General features: G+C 35.3%; 1 protein-coding gene across 2 annotated transcripts in view; it reads right to left on the bottom strand.

Annotated features, from left to right (window-relative positions):
• Positions 1 to 13,751, bottom strand: part of FAM189A1 (family with sequence similarity 189 member A1) — a 192,190-nt gene that overhangs the window by 115,364 nt on the left and 63,075 nt on the right. For both annotated transcript variants that reach the window (XM_036736274.1, XM_036736275.1), the window contains exon 2: positions 9,520 to 9,654. In XM_036736274.1, the coding sequence (XP_036592169.1) occupies positions 9,520 to 9,654 (135 nt within the window). The remainder of the gene's footprint in view (positions 1 to 9,519; positions 9,655 to 13,751) is intronic.

Raw genomic sequence — 13,751 nt, 5'->3', positions numbered from 1 at the left:
TCCTCCCTCCCTCCTCACCTCCCTGATTGAGAAGGCAAGCAATTTACATGGGTTAGACATTTGTAGTCATGCAAAACATAATCCCATATTAGTCATTTGTAAAAGAAACACATAGACCAAATAAAAAACCCAATAACAATAAAGTTAGTTTAAAAAAGTGTGCTTTGATCTGTATTCAGACCCCATTAGTTCTTTTTCTGGAGATGGATAGAATTTTTCACCGTAAGTCATTCATATTTGTCTTGGATCACTGTATTGCTGAGAATAGCTAAGTCAGTCACAGTTGATCATCTTACAATACTGCTGTTATTGTGTATGATGTTCTCCTGGTTCTACTCATTTCACTTTGTATCACTTCATGTAAGTCTTTCCAGGTTTTTCAGAGAGCATATAGCTCATCATTTCTTATAGCACAACAGCATTCCATCACAATCACATAACACAACTTGTTCAGCCATTCCCCGAGTGATAGGCATCCCCTCAATTTCCAATTCTTTGCCACCAGAGAAGAGCTGCTATAATATTTTGTATACCTATGTTCCTTTCCTTTTGTTTATTTATTTCTTTGGGGATACAGGACCTAATAGAGGTATTGCTAGGTCAAGGGTATGCATGGTTTATAGGCCTTTGGGCACAGTTTCAAATTTCTGTACATAAGGGTTGAATCAGTTCACAACTCCACCAACAGTTCATTGGTGTCTCAATTTTCTCACATCCCCTAGAACATTTGTCATTTTCCTTTTCTATCCTATTAGTTGATCTAATAGGTATGAGGTAGTACCTCTGAACTGTTTTAATTTGCATTTCTGCAATCAGGAGTGATTTAGAGCATTTTTTCCATATGGCTATAGATAGCTTTGGTTACTTCAACTGAAAAACTGACTGTTCATATTTTAAAATAATTTATCAATTGGGAAATGGCTCTTATTTTAATAAATTTGACTCCACTTGTCTATATATTTGAGAGATAAAGCCTTTATTAGAGAAACTTGCTTAAAATTTTTTTCATAGTTGTGACTGCTACTTGTATTCCCTCCATCCTATTTCCCCTCTGTTTATTCTTTTCTCAGTTTTTTTTTTTCATCATGTCCTTCCTTAAAAATGTTTTGCTTCCTTCTGACTATTGCCTCTCCCAACTTGGGAGGGGTATTAGACTACAAAATCAATATGAGCAAAAAAAAAAAGGAAAATAATATCTTAGGCTTCATTAAGAAAGGCACAGTTTCCAGGACTAAGGAAGGTGATAGTCCCACTGCACTTTGCATTGACTTGATAAAAACCCGAGTGTCACACTCTGTCTCAGGGCCACACATTAGGAAGGAAACTAATAAGGTGGATAATACCTAGAGGTAGGCAAGTAGGATGCTGAAGGACCTCAATTTCAGGCTATAAGAGGATGGTTTTAATGGACTGGATATGTTTAGTTTGGAGAAGAGAAGATGGGGTTGGGGCTCATGAAAATTGTCTTCATGTATTTGAAAGGCTGTGATGTGGAAGGGAGATTAGATTTGTTCTGCATTGGTCCCAGGAGACAGGAAAAGGAACAATGGGTAGAAGCTGAACAGACAAACTGAGGCTTAATCTAAGGAAAAGCTTAATTTTAGAGTACTTGCAAAAGTAGAATGGGTTGACCTTGGGGTAGTAACAATCTGGCTAGCAGCTGTTGTGGGGGGTATAAAATCAACAACAACCAGCTCACAGAATGCTGCAAAAGCCCAGGTTCTTCTGATCTGCTTTACTAAGGAAAGCAATGTTAAGGGTTGACAATCTCACTTTAATCCAGCATACAAATACCATTCACTTAGTTCAGGGGGAAAGAGCCAGCACCCTGAACTGCAGGGCAAATACAAACAAATTACAAACATCAACAGACAGACCAAATACAATTCATAGTTACCAGCATCTAAATTCAGCCTGGGAGCTCATACAAGGGCTGGCCCAGAGTCATGCACGCCACCATGGCTGTTGGGTAAGAGCTCCAAAAAGAGAGAAGCCAATTCCTTTTTTATATCTTTTTCAGGGTCAAGGGTGATCACACATGCGATTCACCCACATGACCTAAAATCGTCACAAAGAGGCGACTTAAACCCTTGTGGTCTAAAAGCCTCTGATGTCACAAAATGTCATTCAAACCCATGTAAACTAGGCTTTCCCTTGAGGCAAGGTGGTTGTCAAGGACTCCTAATTTAATCAAGGAAATAAAGGCCAAACTCTTCAAGGGCACTTGGTTGAACTAAGTGCTAAGAGCCCATTTTCATTGCCGACACACTTGGGAGGGTAACAGATTCCCTCTCACTTGAGATTAGCTGAGACTGAATGATGACTTGTCAAATACAATATATTAGGAATTCATTCCTTTCCAGTTATGGGTCGGACTAGTCAGTCACTAAGGTATTTTTTTAACTCCCAAAACTTGTGATTCTGTGAAGTATTGATGACTATGGAGGTTTCTTGGCTCTCTATCCTCACTATGGTAACTTTAATATTGGATAAACTTTAAGAAGAGGGCAGCAAGATGTCACAGTGAATAGATAGCTGGGGCTGGAGTAAGAAAGACCTGAGTTCAAATCTGGCCTCAGAGACTTACTAGCTGTGTGACCCAGGGAAAGTCACTTAAACCCTCTTTGCCTCAGTTTCCTCATCTATAAAATGAGCTGGAGAACAAAATGGCAAACCACTCCAGTATCTTTGCCAAGAAAACCTCAAAAAGGGGTCATGAAGAGTCAGACACAATTAAAATGAATGAACAACAACAACACACTCTAAGAAAAGGGAATGAGTCACAATCTTTAATTTTGTTACTTCTTAAATTTCAGAGTCTCTAGCTTATTTCATCATATCAAATGGGAGCAGCTATGATCTCATAGCAGGGTTGGTTTGTTTGGTTTTGGAGAGGATAGTTTCTATAAATTTTTCCTGAATTTGTTATTCACTGACTTTTGCTCTAACTTGTCAGTAATTTGACTAGACTGAGACAACTTATTCTAATAATGGATAGTCATTTCCAAGCTTTTAAGATCCAGTCAATTAATTTCATTTGTTTCCTTGTATTCTTGGTACCTGACTTTATCCTGAAACCTTCCTGTTCCCTACTTGAATAAAAAAATTCCTAGTGGATGTGGAAGAGGCTTAAGAGTAGTCTATGAGCCACTTCCCTTTCCATTTTTGATCTTGAACTTGTATCTTACAACAGTTTTCATCATCTTCCTTTTGCCAATTCATTAAGCAAGAAGCATTTATTAAATGCCTAATATATGTCACTTCATTAGGCAGAAGAGATACAAGTACAAAGAATAAAACAAACCACCCACTTCAGGAGGATTACACTCTAAGGGGGAGACAACAAGTACATGACATACATGTATATGTGCATTACACATATATGTATATGTTTTTATATAGAGATAGATATACACATGCATACATATGTGTATATGCACATATATAAAACATAAAGCTAGTAAATATGGGGAGAGAGAGCATATAGATACCCCTTGATTAATTTAAGTCACTTGGCCCAATATCAGATACCAGGAGAAAAGGCTGATGTTATTGCTGAGCTGCTATAGTGATAAAAATCATGGAAAATGAGCAATATATCCCAGGGCTGGAGGAGGGTACGTATTGCCCTGATTTTTGAAAAAGGGAAGAGGAAGAGTTTGCAAATGATAGACCAGTGAGCTGGACTTTGTTCTCGGGAAAATTCTAGAAAGGATCATTATAAGATAGCTGGTGAAAGAAACGGAAGAAGGTGAATTCTAAAGATCTGGCATAACTTTATTCATAAGAAGTTATGCCAGAACAACCACATTTCCTTTTAGGACAGAATTACTAAACTGTAGATAAGAAGGTTGTAGAAGATCATCTCAATGTTAGCGAAAGGCTTTGTTAAAATATCTCACAGTATTCTTTTCAGAAGATATGGAAAGACAGGGATTAGACAATATAATCAGATGTATTCAGAACTAGTTGAACTGGTCAACTCAAAAAGTAGTTGTTAATGATTTAGGGTCAGTGTGGCAGGAGGTCTCCACTGTAGTATCTCAGGGATCTGTAGTTGACCTTGTGCTGTCAAAGATTTTTATCAATGACTTGAGCAAAGGCATAGATGTTATACTGAATAAACTTTCAAATGACACAAAATTGGAAGGATGGCTAAGACATGACAGAATCTGCATCCAAAAAGATCCCAAGAGACTCAAGAGCTGAGATTAAGTCTGTAATTAGAGATAAATATAAAGTCTTGATCTGGATAAAAATGTAAAAAAAAAATCCATATAGATGGGGGAGGCATTAATATTCAGGAGTTGTTGTGGAAAAAGGATCTGGGCTGTTAGTAGGCTTCAAGATCAGTGTAAGTCAGCAGTGTGGTATATCACTAAAAAAAAAACTCATGCAGTCTTGGGCTACATTAGGAGGGCTCCCAGCTTTAAGGAACAGGGAAGCAATAATCACCTTGTACTCTGCCCTTGTCAGGTTCTGGGGACCATGGTTTAAGAAGCAACATGGATAATCTGTAGATTGTTCATAAAAATGCAACCAGTGTGATGAAGGACTAGTGATATATGAAGAACTAGGGATATTTAACCTGGAAAGAAGACTGGGGGTAGTAAGACAGTAAGGGTAGAATAAAAACTATGTTCAAGTATGTCACAAGATTTCAATGTAGGGGAGGAATTTACCTTTTCTCCTTTTGGTTCCAGAGGGCCCAGATGAGTGGTTGGCAGTTGAAATGAGCTAAATATAATCTTGCGTAGAGGGTGGGTGGGTGGTGAGTGGGAACTATTCCTGATAATTAGAAATATCCAAAAGTGGAATGTGCTGCTTTGAGAGGTGTGGGTTCCTTTCTCTTCTTTCCCCCACCGTTGGGGTCTTCAAACAGAGGCTAGACAACCATTTGGCAGTTACATTACACTGAGATTCCTTTGTGGACGGATTTGACTAGGTGCACATTGATGTCCCTTCCAATCCTCAAATTCTGTGATTCTGTGTTCTTGCAATTCAAGAGGAAGTCAGTGAAGTTGATTGAATAGGGAAGTCACATGGCAAGAGATGTGTTTAAGAAAAACTGTTTTGGTAAAAGTATGCAGAATGAGTGGAAGAGACCTGACCGCTCCCACCTTTCCAGTGAATTTATAGAGTATCAGAGAATATGTAGACTTAATTTAGTGGATTTTGTCAAATTTTTCATAAGATGTACTGATTTCTAATCCTCTCACAACAGATAATGGTGCAATAAAATGCAATTATCTTCTGTGATTTGTTTGTTTATATTCACAATTAACATTAGAAGGGGAAGTGACCAAGTATCCCATGAAATAAAATTTTTGCTGCCTCTTTGCACAGCCTGATACTAACACTGTATCTCCTTGTTCACCTGTTTTCATGGTGAATACTTAAGGTTCCTATGCAGTTAACTGAAATTTTTCACATTTTCTGGTTTATTTCAGAGTTGTTGTTGCTGAGTTGTTGTCCAACTCTTCATGACCCATTTGGGGTTTCTTGGCAAAGATACTGGAGTGGTTTACCATTTCTCTATCCAGCTCATTTTGCAGATGAGGAACTGAGGCAAACAAGGTTAACTGTCTTGCCCAGGGTCATACAGCTAGGAAGTGTTTGAGGTCAGCTTTGCCCCCTTATTTCACAGACATGATGTCAAAGAGATGGTAACTTAGTTTCTCTAGTAGTGTATCAACTCAAAACAGTACCAATAGCTGAACAGCATTTGTAAATGGTTTGAAGATTTTTATCACTTTCTGCCCCCCTACTGTCATCATTGCTAAACTGGAAGAGTACCAACCAGGCTGATGGTTTGAATTTTATCTGGTTTATTGATATTCAAGTTGGAAAAATCAATCATGTAGTAGTTAAACTATTAAGTAATAAGGACTTTCTGTATTCAGGAAGGGGGGATCCTCAAGTAGTAAGAACAATATATCACCAGTTTCAAACACAAAGCCTTTCTGTCATGGTAGAAGATTTTAGAACTTGTGATTGCTAAATCTAATATTTGAGATATGAACACGACCTTTACACAACAATGAATTGTCAGTATATAATTAGTGAAGTGGTTTATTATAATTAAATATGTTTACATGGATTTTCTGTAGTCAATAAACATTTTAAGGTACTTAATTAGCCTTAATTTAATCAAAGGGGAAAAAGAACATATTGGCTAGATTCAATTTAGACATCAATTGGATAATTCTAATACTGAAATGTAGTATAAAGAATTTAAAGCCCTCACATGCAGCAGATACAGTGACTGACCCATAGCCAGGAAGATAGAGTTCATTTCTTCCTTAGTACTATTCATGTGTGACACTGGGCAAATGACTTAACCTTTCTTGGCCTCAGTTTTCTCATCTGTAAAATGGGGGTAATAATAAACACTTGTTATACCATCATTGGGGATGATTGAACAAGTTGTGGTATATGAATGTAGTAGAATATTACTGTTCCATAAGAAAAGGTGATCAGGTAAACTTTATTTGGTTTTTTTTGAGGGGGGAAGGCAGGGCTATTGGCGGTAAGTGACTTGCCCAAGGTCACACAGCTAGTAAGTGTGTCAAGTGTCTGAGGCCGGATTTGAACTCAGGTCCTCCTGACTCCAGGGCCGGTGCCCTATTCACTGAGCCACCTAGCTGCTCCCTCAAGTAGACTTTATAAAAAACCCGGAAAGACTTGCATGAACTGATGCTAAGTGAACTGAGCAGAACCAGGAGAACGCTGTATACAGTTAACAGCAACATTGTGCAATGACTGACTTTGTTAGACTTAGCTCTTCGAGCAATACGATGATCTAAGACAATTCCAAAAGACTCATGACGGGAAAGGCTATCCACATCCAGAGGAAAAGAACTATGGAGGCTGAATGCAGATTGAAGTATACTATTTTCCTCTTTTTTTCTGCTGTTTTTTTCTGTCTCATGATTTTTCCTTTTAGTTCTGATTCTTCTTTCACAACATGACTAAACGTGGAAATACGTTTAATATGATCACAAAAAAATTTGCAAAATGAAAAAAATAATAATAGCACTTGTTTAAAGGGTTGTGAGAAGCAAATGATCTCATATATGTTAAGTGCTTTATAAACTTTAAGGTGCTATATAAATGTTAGTTATTTATATAATTTACAAATGTGTATTTAGTACCAGAGGATATCATCTTTAAATATTAATGTACATCATTAAACCTATCTGCAAGAACTTCAACTTGAAAGAATATAGATAAATCTTCATTAAGCATTCAATATAAACATATCTTACAGAAATCATAGATTTGATACAAATTATTATTCCTTCTAGAGATTACAGAGCCACATATGGAAGGGCTAAAGGAAAACTGGTGAGAAAAATGTTAAGTGACAGAAGTACTAGCTTATAAGGGAAAGAATGCATATGGTATATACTTGAGTTTCATTTAGAAGTTGGAGAATTATTCAGCTACGCACTGAAAGTCAAGAAATGTTGCAGCCCTTTATACAATTAGTCTGATATATTAACACGCTTGTGAGTACAGTACATTAGTAAGAAAAGACTACTGATAATTTATTTTCCTATATATTCTCGACCACACAATGACTCATGTCTGCCGCAAGTGAGGCAGCTGAGGGCATGGACAAGAGCTGCTCTCAGAGTCAGGAAGATCTAGATTCAAGTCTTGCCTCTGATATATGCTAAGTGTGACCCTAGTTAGGTCATTTAACTCCTCAGTGCTAGGCAACTACACTATCAGTTGTAGAGAAGGTGCTGATCTGCTTTGGTAGAGGATGTTTTCTCTTCAGCAAGTTTCCTATAATAATGAAGTATGTCCAATTTCTACTCCTTTCAAACCCTCATATGAACTTCATCAAGTCATTTGTTTCATTATGTTTTATCAATGCTTCATGAATCATACAAATACTGCTTATTTCATACCATATGAAGGTAAATTACTTCCCTTATTACATTTCTAGATTCTCTATCTGTATGTAGGTGGTTACCGTGCAACTATAATTAGCCTAAATATGATATAAATAGTAACTGCTCTCTTTCAAACAACTAAGAAACTCTTCTTGAACTGTAGCGTACTAAATACCCTTCAGATACAAGGTCTAGGATTTGGATGACTCTATAAAGAGGCTATAACACTCAAATTTTCTTCAAAATTCTGTTTTCAGATGAGTATATTTTATGACTTAAGATGGAGTAGAGTAAGGGGAATCTACTTGCCAGTTCTTTGTAAAAATTTCATTTTATTTAATTTTGGAGGGGTTGGTAAAACTCATATAATAACTTTTTTCCCTGTTTCTTCTTGTATCTACATTGACAAATGGAAAGAATGATAGAGAAAGAATAAGGTAACAGGATTGGAGATGGAAGGGAAAGAGATGCTTTTTATTCCTATTTAAGTCCTGTTTCTTCTAAAAATTCGGTAAAGAATAAAGCTCTGTGTTCTTACCACAGCTGTTCTCTCTTTACAAAAAACAGATAGCAATTACTAATCATAATTAGAGAAGTGAACACCCTCACTGACAGTTGCTACTCTGATTAGTTATAATTTGTTCATTTGCCTCATCAGACATCTTTCCTCTTCATGAACAAAGTCAAAAGGCAAAGATCTCGCAACTCTGTCCAGGGAAATGGGATCTGATCTTTAAGTATCAACATTTGGTCATTTTTCTTCATATTTAAGTCATTTTAAATTAATTCATAGTGTTAATTATCTGCAATTATACCAAACATAAGCCCAATATCATTTATATTGAAAAAAACCTTAGTTTGATTTGAATATTATAAACATTCTTTAAGACTAAAACTTTTAAAAATATTCTAAAAACCAACAAACAAGAATCATCACCATATATTATAAATTGTCTTCTTTCAGTCATAATCATCAACTCTTAGAACAGTTGCATCTATGGAAAATAGGAGAGAAATGACCTTTAATTCTTTTTTTAAAACTTCTTATTCTTACATATATTTTAACAACCCCAAATTTATAAAAACTACCTCAACTGCCTTTTTATGCAGTTGAAAGAAAAAGAAAAGGAGTAATTTAAACAATTGTTCTAGCCAATTTTCTTTAATCAGTTGCTATAACACTGGAAGAAACTACTGAGAGATGGGATATCTATTTCTTTGAGTATTTTAAAAAATAAAAAACCATCTGTCCAAGATTGTATAGTAGCAGACATGTCTAAAAGAAGTGAACTTCATGACTAGATGGTATTTAGAGGATGTTCCCAACTTTTAATTCACTATTTTCTATATTACAGAAGCAGCAAAATAAAGTAGTAGAATCTCTTTTCACTTTAATAAAAAGTAAAATGAAATATGGCAAGAAGTAACTATGAAAATATTTGTAATCAACATTATTACTACTTTTTAAATGTCAGAATCATTTTTCCTTCTTGCCTTTGACTTACACCGATGAATAAACTAGAAGAAAGAAATATTTAGCTTAATAATTCCTTTAAATGTTTGTGACAGACTGGATCCAAAGCAGTGAACAAAAGAAAAGCCCAATCCTCCTCACCTTTAAGGTCAATCTCACAGCATTACAATCCTCCTGAAGTGGGTTCAGTTTCAGGGTTTCACCAAGGTTGCTACAGCCTGATGACTGATGTTGCATTTCACAGCAAACACAGACTTCAACACTGTCAAATTTTATCTAAAGAAAAGAGCACAAAAATATGTTATAATCAAAGCAAGATTTTTATCCTTCCCATTTAAATTTTATCTGGAAAATTAACAAGCATCATCAATGAAAAGCAAAAATGTCCTAAAGTTTCTAACACTAGTTTTGAATAATGTATAATTAGCAGAGCAATACTGTTTCTATTGATAAGCACAATGAAAAATAAGTGAGAAAATGTGAAAAAATAAAGATATACTGTTTTAAAAATACTCTTCATAAGTGTGAAAACTAATCTGAGGGATATTTACCACTCATGATGATGTGAATTATTGAAAGGAATAAAGCACCTAAATATTAAAACATGGGGAGTTTAAATGACCCAAAGTGTAGGCAAAAAAGCAAAAGCTAGAAAAGAAATGAAATTACATTAAATGAGGAAAATGAGGAAAAAATAAATATTTAATCTATTGTCATAGCTTAACTATTTCAGCATCTGAAAGTAATTGGAGAGAGGTCGTAGAAAAGGAAAAAAACGGAAATTTATAGCCTAAGAAAGAAATAATAGCTTAATAATACACTGACATACTAAGAAAAGGTGACAATATTAAAGCAACAGATTTCACATTTTAAGAAGGATAATATAGTAAAAACAATAAACAAAAAGAATTTTATTGATTGGTGTACATGCAATTAAAACTGTTTCCAACCCAAGGAAATATATTTTATATTTAGATAATAGGCTTCATAGTTCATTTTTCCTTGTCGCTTTAAGTTTAAAGTGTATTAGCTATCAACTAATGATCTTTAAGTGTTTATTTGCTTCATAATTAATTATTCAGGTTACCTCTTTCAAGGAAAACAAATATAAGTTAATGAAACATCCTCAAATTCAGTAACATTTAAACTAATTAATTATAATACTCACTATAAATAAATATTAATATTATCATTATATATAAATAGAAATGACTCAAGACCAATCCCCTACTTATTATATCACGCTACTTAGTCAACAAGTATCTATTAAGTATTTTGCCATGTGACATGCACTGTGTTATATACTGTGGTTACAAAGAAAGGAGGAAAAAATATTCTTTCCCTCAAGGAGCTCACATGGTAATGGGGAAATGGGGGAGACAGCATGCAAATAACTACACACCACACACATTCTATACAGTTTAAATTGAAGGTAATCTCAGAAAGAAAATGTAAGATACTTGGGGGGTGGCAGTCAAGGGAAAGGCTTCCATCAGAAAGTGGGCTTTGAGCTGAAGTAGCAAGGAGGTGGAGGTGAGGAGGTGAACAATGCACACATTAGGACAAGCAAAAAAGAAAGGCACAGATTCAAATCAGAGATGAAGCCCCAAAAGTGAGGAACAGTAAACAGGCTAACATGGCAGGATTATAGAATCTGTGGATAGGAGTAAGGTATAATCCTGGAAAGGTAGGAAGGTGTCAGCTTGTTAAAAACTTTAAATACCAGATAGATGATTTTATATGTGCTGCTGAAAGTAAAAGGGAGCAGCTGGAGTTTATTGACTAGGTGGGTAACATTGTTAGAACTGTGCTTTAGCACTTAGGCAGCTGAGAGAAGGATGGATTGAAATGGGGAAAGAAGAGGCTTGCAGACCAATTATAAGCCTATTATAATAGAACAGGAAACAGGTGATGAGAGCCTAGTCTAAGTAGCTATGTGAGTAGAGAGAAGTAAAATAGAGAAATGATAAAATTTGACAACAGGTTAGATATGTGGGGTAAGTGAGAATAAGACATTGAGGATGACATCTAGGTTGTGAGACTGGGGATTGTGAGAATGGTAGTGCCCTCCATATTAATGAGGAAGTTGGGAAGGGGTGATTTTGGCAAAGGGGGATGAAAATAAGTTCCTTTTGAATTACAATCTCTTTAATAAAAGGGAGATGGATTTATAGTATACAGTTCACTATTTTAGAAACTCATGTGAGATTTAATAAATTAAATTTCATTTTTTCAAAATGTTTATATAATGCCCATTATAGCATAGTCTTATTTCTATATCTTAATAGTGCTCAATAGTACTTTTTGTTCGTGTTTCTCAAATAAACTGTCTTAAAAATAAGCTTAAATTCACCTTAGTTACTGTCATTATAATAAACCTAGTACATATATGGAATTTCAAACTTTAGAAGCCATTTATAACAAAATATATAATCTGAAATGATCATCATAAAAGTAATAAAATCAGTACATTTAATATAACTTATTAAGCTTCAAACAAGAAATTTTCAGTGATATAAAATCATATCATTGGCAGCATAAGGAAGGAATGTTTGATATAGTAGCCTAGAAAAATTGGACCTTGTAAATATTCAGGAGAGGAAAACAAAATTCCAGAATCTGTGAATGAAGAACTGGTGAATTTCAAGATAAGAGAGGAATTCCTATGGCCTATGGGCAAAGTGGAGATGAACCATAATGGAAGAGAGGTTGTAGATTCTAAAAACCTAAAAAAGAATAGTGTCAAATAGGTAGATCTAGCGTTCTATGGTAAATGTCTTTGGACCTTCATGGATTCAGATGAATCCTCTATTCAAACTCCATTGAGGGGTGGGGAACCTGCAGCCTCAAGGCCACCCTCTAGGTCTGGTTCCCCACCCTTGCCAGACCCTCTCACCACTAGACTGCATGTAGAATCACTAAAAACTCATAGCCACTCTACATGGGTGGTCCTGCCCCGACGATATTTTTACCAATCCAGTCTGGACCAACTATTCTACCAGAGAGAAAAGAGCAATAGGAAAAACTTAGATTAATTAAATTTATTCTCTGACTTCAAGAAGCTCACAGTCTTTAAAAACACAAATAATTCCTGCACCATACAAATTAGAAAATGATAAGTTGGTTCCTACCATAACCTTTACTTCACCCATCATTTCAAATGAACCTACTGGTGTGACTGCTATACCCTACTCCAAAATAATGAATTCTCAATTCATTTCTATAATGAAAGTCAGTCATAAAATAATATTCTCATTGGGAAAATAAAATTTAGACCCCTTTCTGGCAGAATTCACATATTCTGTAAAATGAGAGGAAATCCATATAAAATCCTAGGAAAGTGAGAAAAGATATGAGTCACTTTGGTCAGTTTGAACTTTAGATTAGGGCCAAGCATCAGTTGGAGCCACTCCAGAAGCCCAATAAAAAAGAGAAGTCAATTTCAGAAAGCAAATTTTATACACACACATATAAACATGTATGTATACACACACATGTAAATATGCATAAACACACAGCTAGGTAGTACAGCAGGTAAGAGTACTCAACTTGGGATCATAAAACACCTGAGTTTAAATTGACTGTGTGACCCTGGACAAGACACTAACCTCTGAATGCCTCTGTATCCTCATCTGTAAAAATGAGGGATAATAACAGCACCTACTTTCCAGGGTTGTTGTGAGAATAAAATGAGATAATACTTGTAAGGTGCTTTACCAAACTTAAAGCACTATATAAATGTTAACTATTATATATAAATAAAAGTACAAATATCAGCCTCCAAAATAGTGAACTAGTCTTGCTATTTTATTAATGAAATTTACGTTATTTCTTATCCGGGATATGTTAAGAATCTATCTTTGAGTTCTCTGGGAAGGGAGGGGTGTTATAATATATGGTGAAATATATGGGAAGAGAAAAAGAGAAAGCAAGAAAATCAGTTCATACACATTTATTTTTTATTTTTTAAATTTATTTTTATTTTTAGTTTACAACACTTAGTTCCACAAGTTTTTGAGTTCCAAATTTTCTCTCCCTCCCTTTCCTCCCTCTCCCCTCCGCCCCCCCGCCAAGAGAGCATGTAATCCAATATAGGTTCTACATATACCTTCACATTAAACTTATTGACATAATAGTTGTTGCAAAGAAGAATTATAACCAATGGGATGAATCACAAGGAAGAAGAAATGAAACCAAAAAAGAAGGGAAAAAAAGAGGGCAAATAGTTTGCCTCAATCTCCATAATTCTTTCTCTGGATGTGCATAACTTTTTCCATTATGAGTCTTTTAGAGCTGTCTTTGAACCTTGCATTGATGAGAGGAGCCAAGTCTATCAAAGTTAGTCTTTACAGATACTGTGTGCCTGTAATCGT

Source organism: Trichosurus vulpecula, chromosome 8 (assembly GCF_011100635.1).
Source record: "Trichosurus vulpecula isolate mTriVul1 chromosome 8, mTriVul1.pri, whole genome shotgun sequence".
Lineage (NCBI taxonomy): Eukaryota > Metazoa > Chordata > Mammalia > Diprotodontia > Phalangeridae > Trichosurus > Trichosurus vulpecula.
The sequence above is the reverse complement of the archived record's forward strand: the minus strand, read 5'-3'. Positions and strand labels throughout refer to the sequence as shown.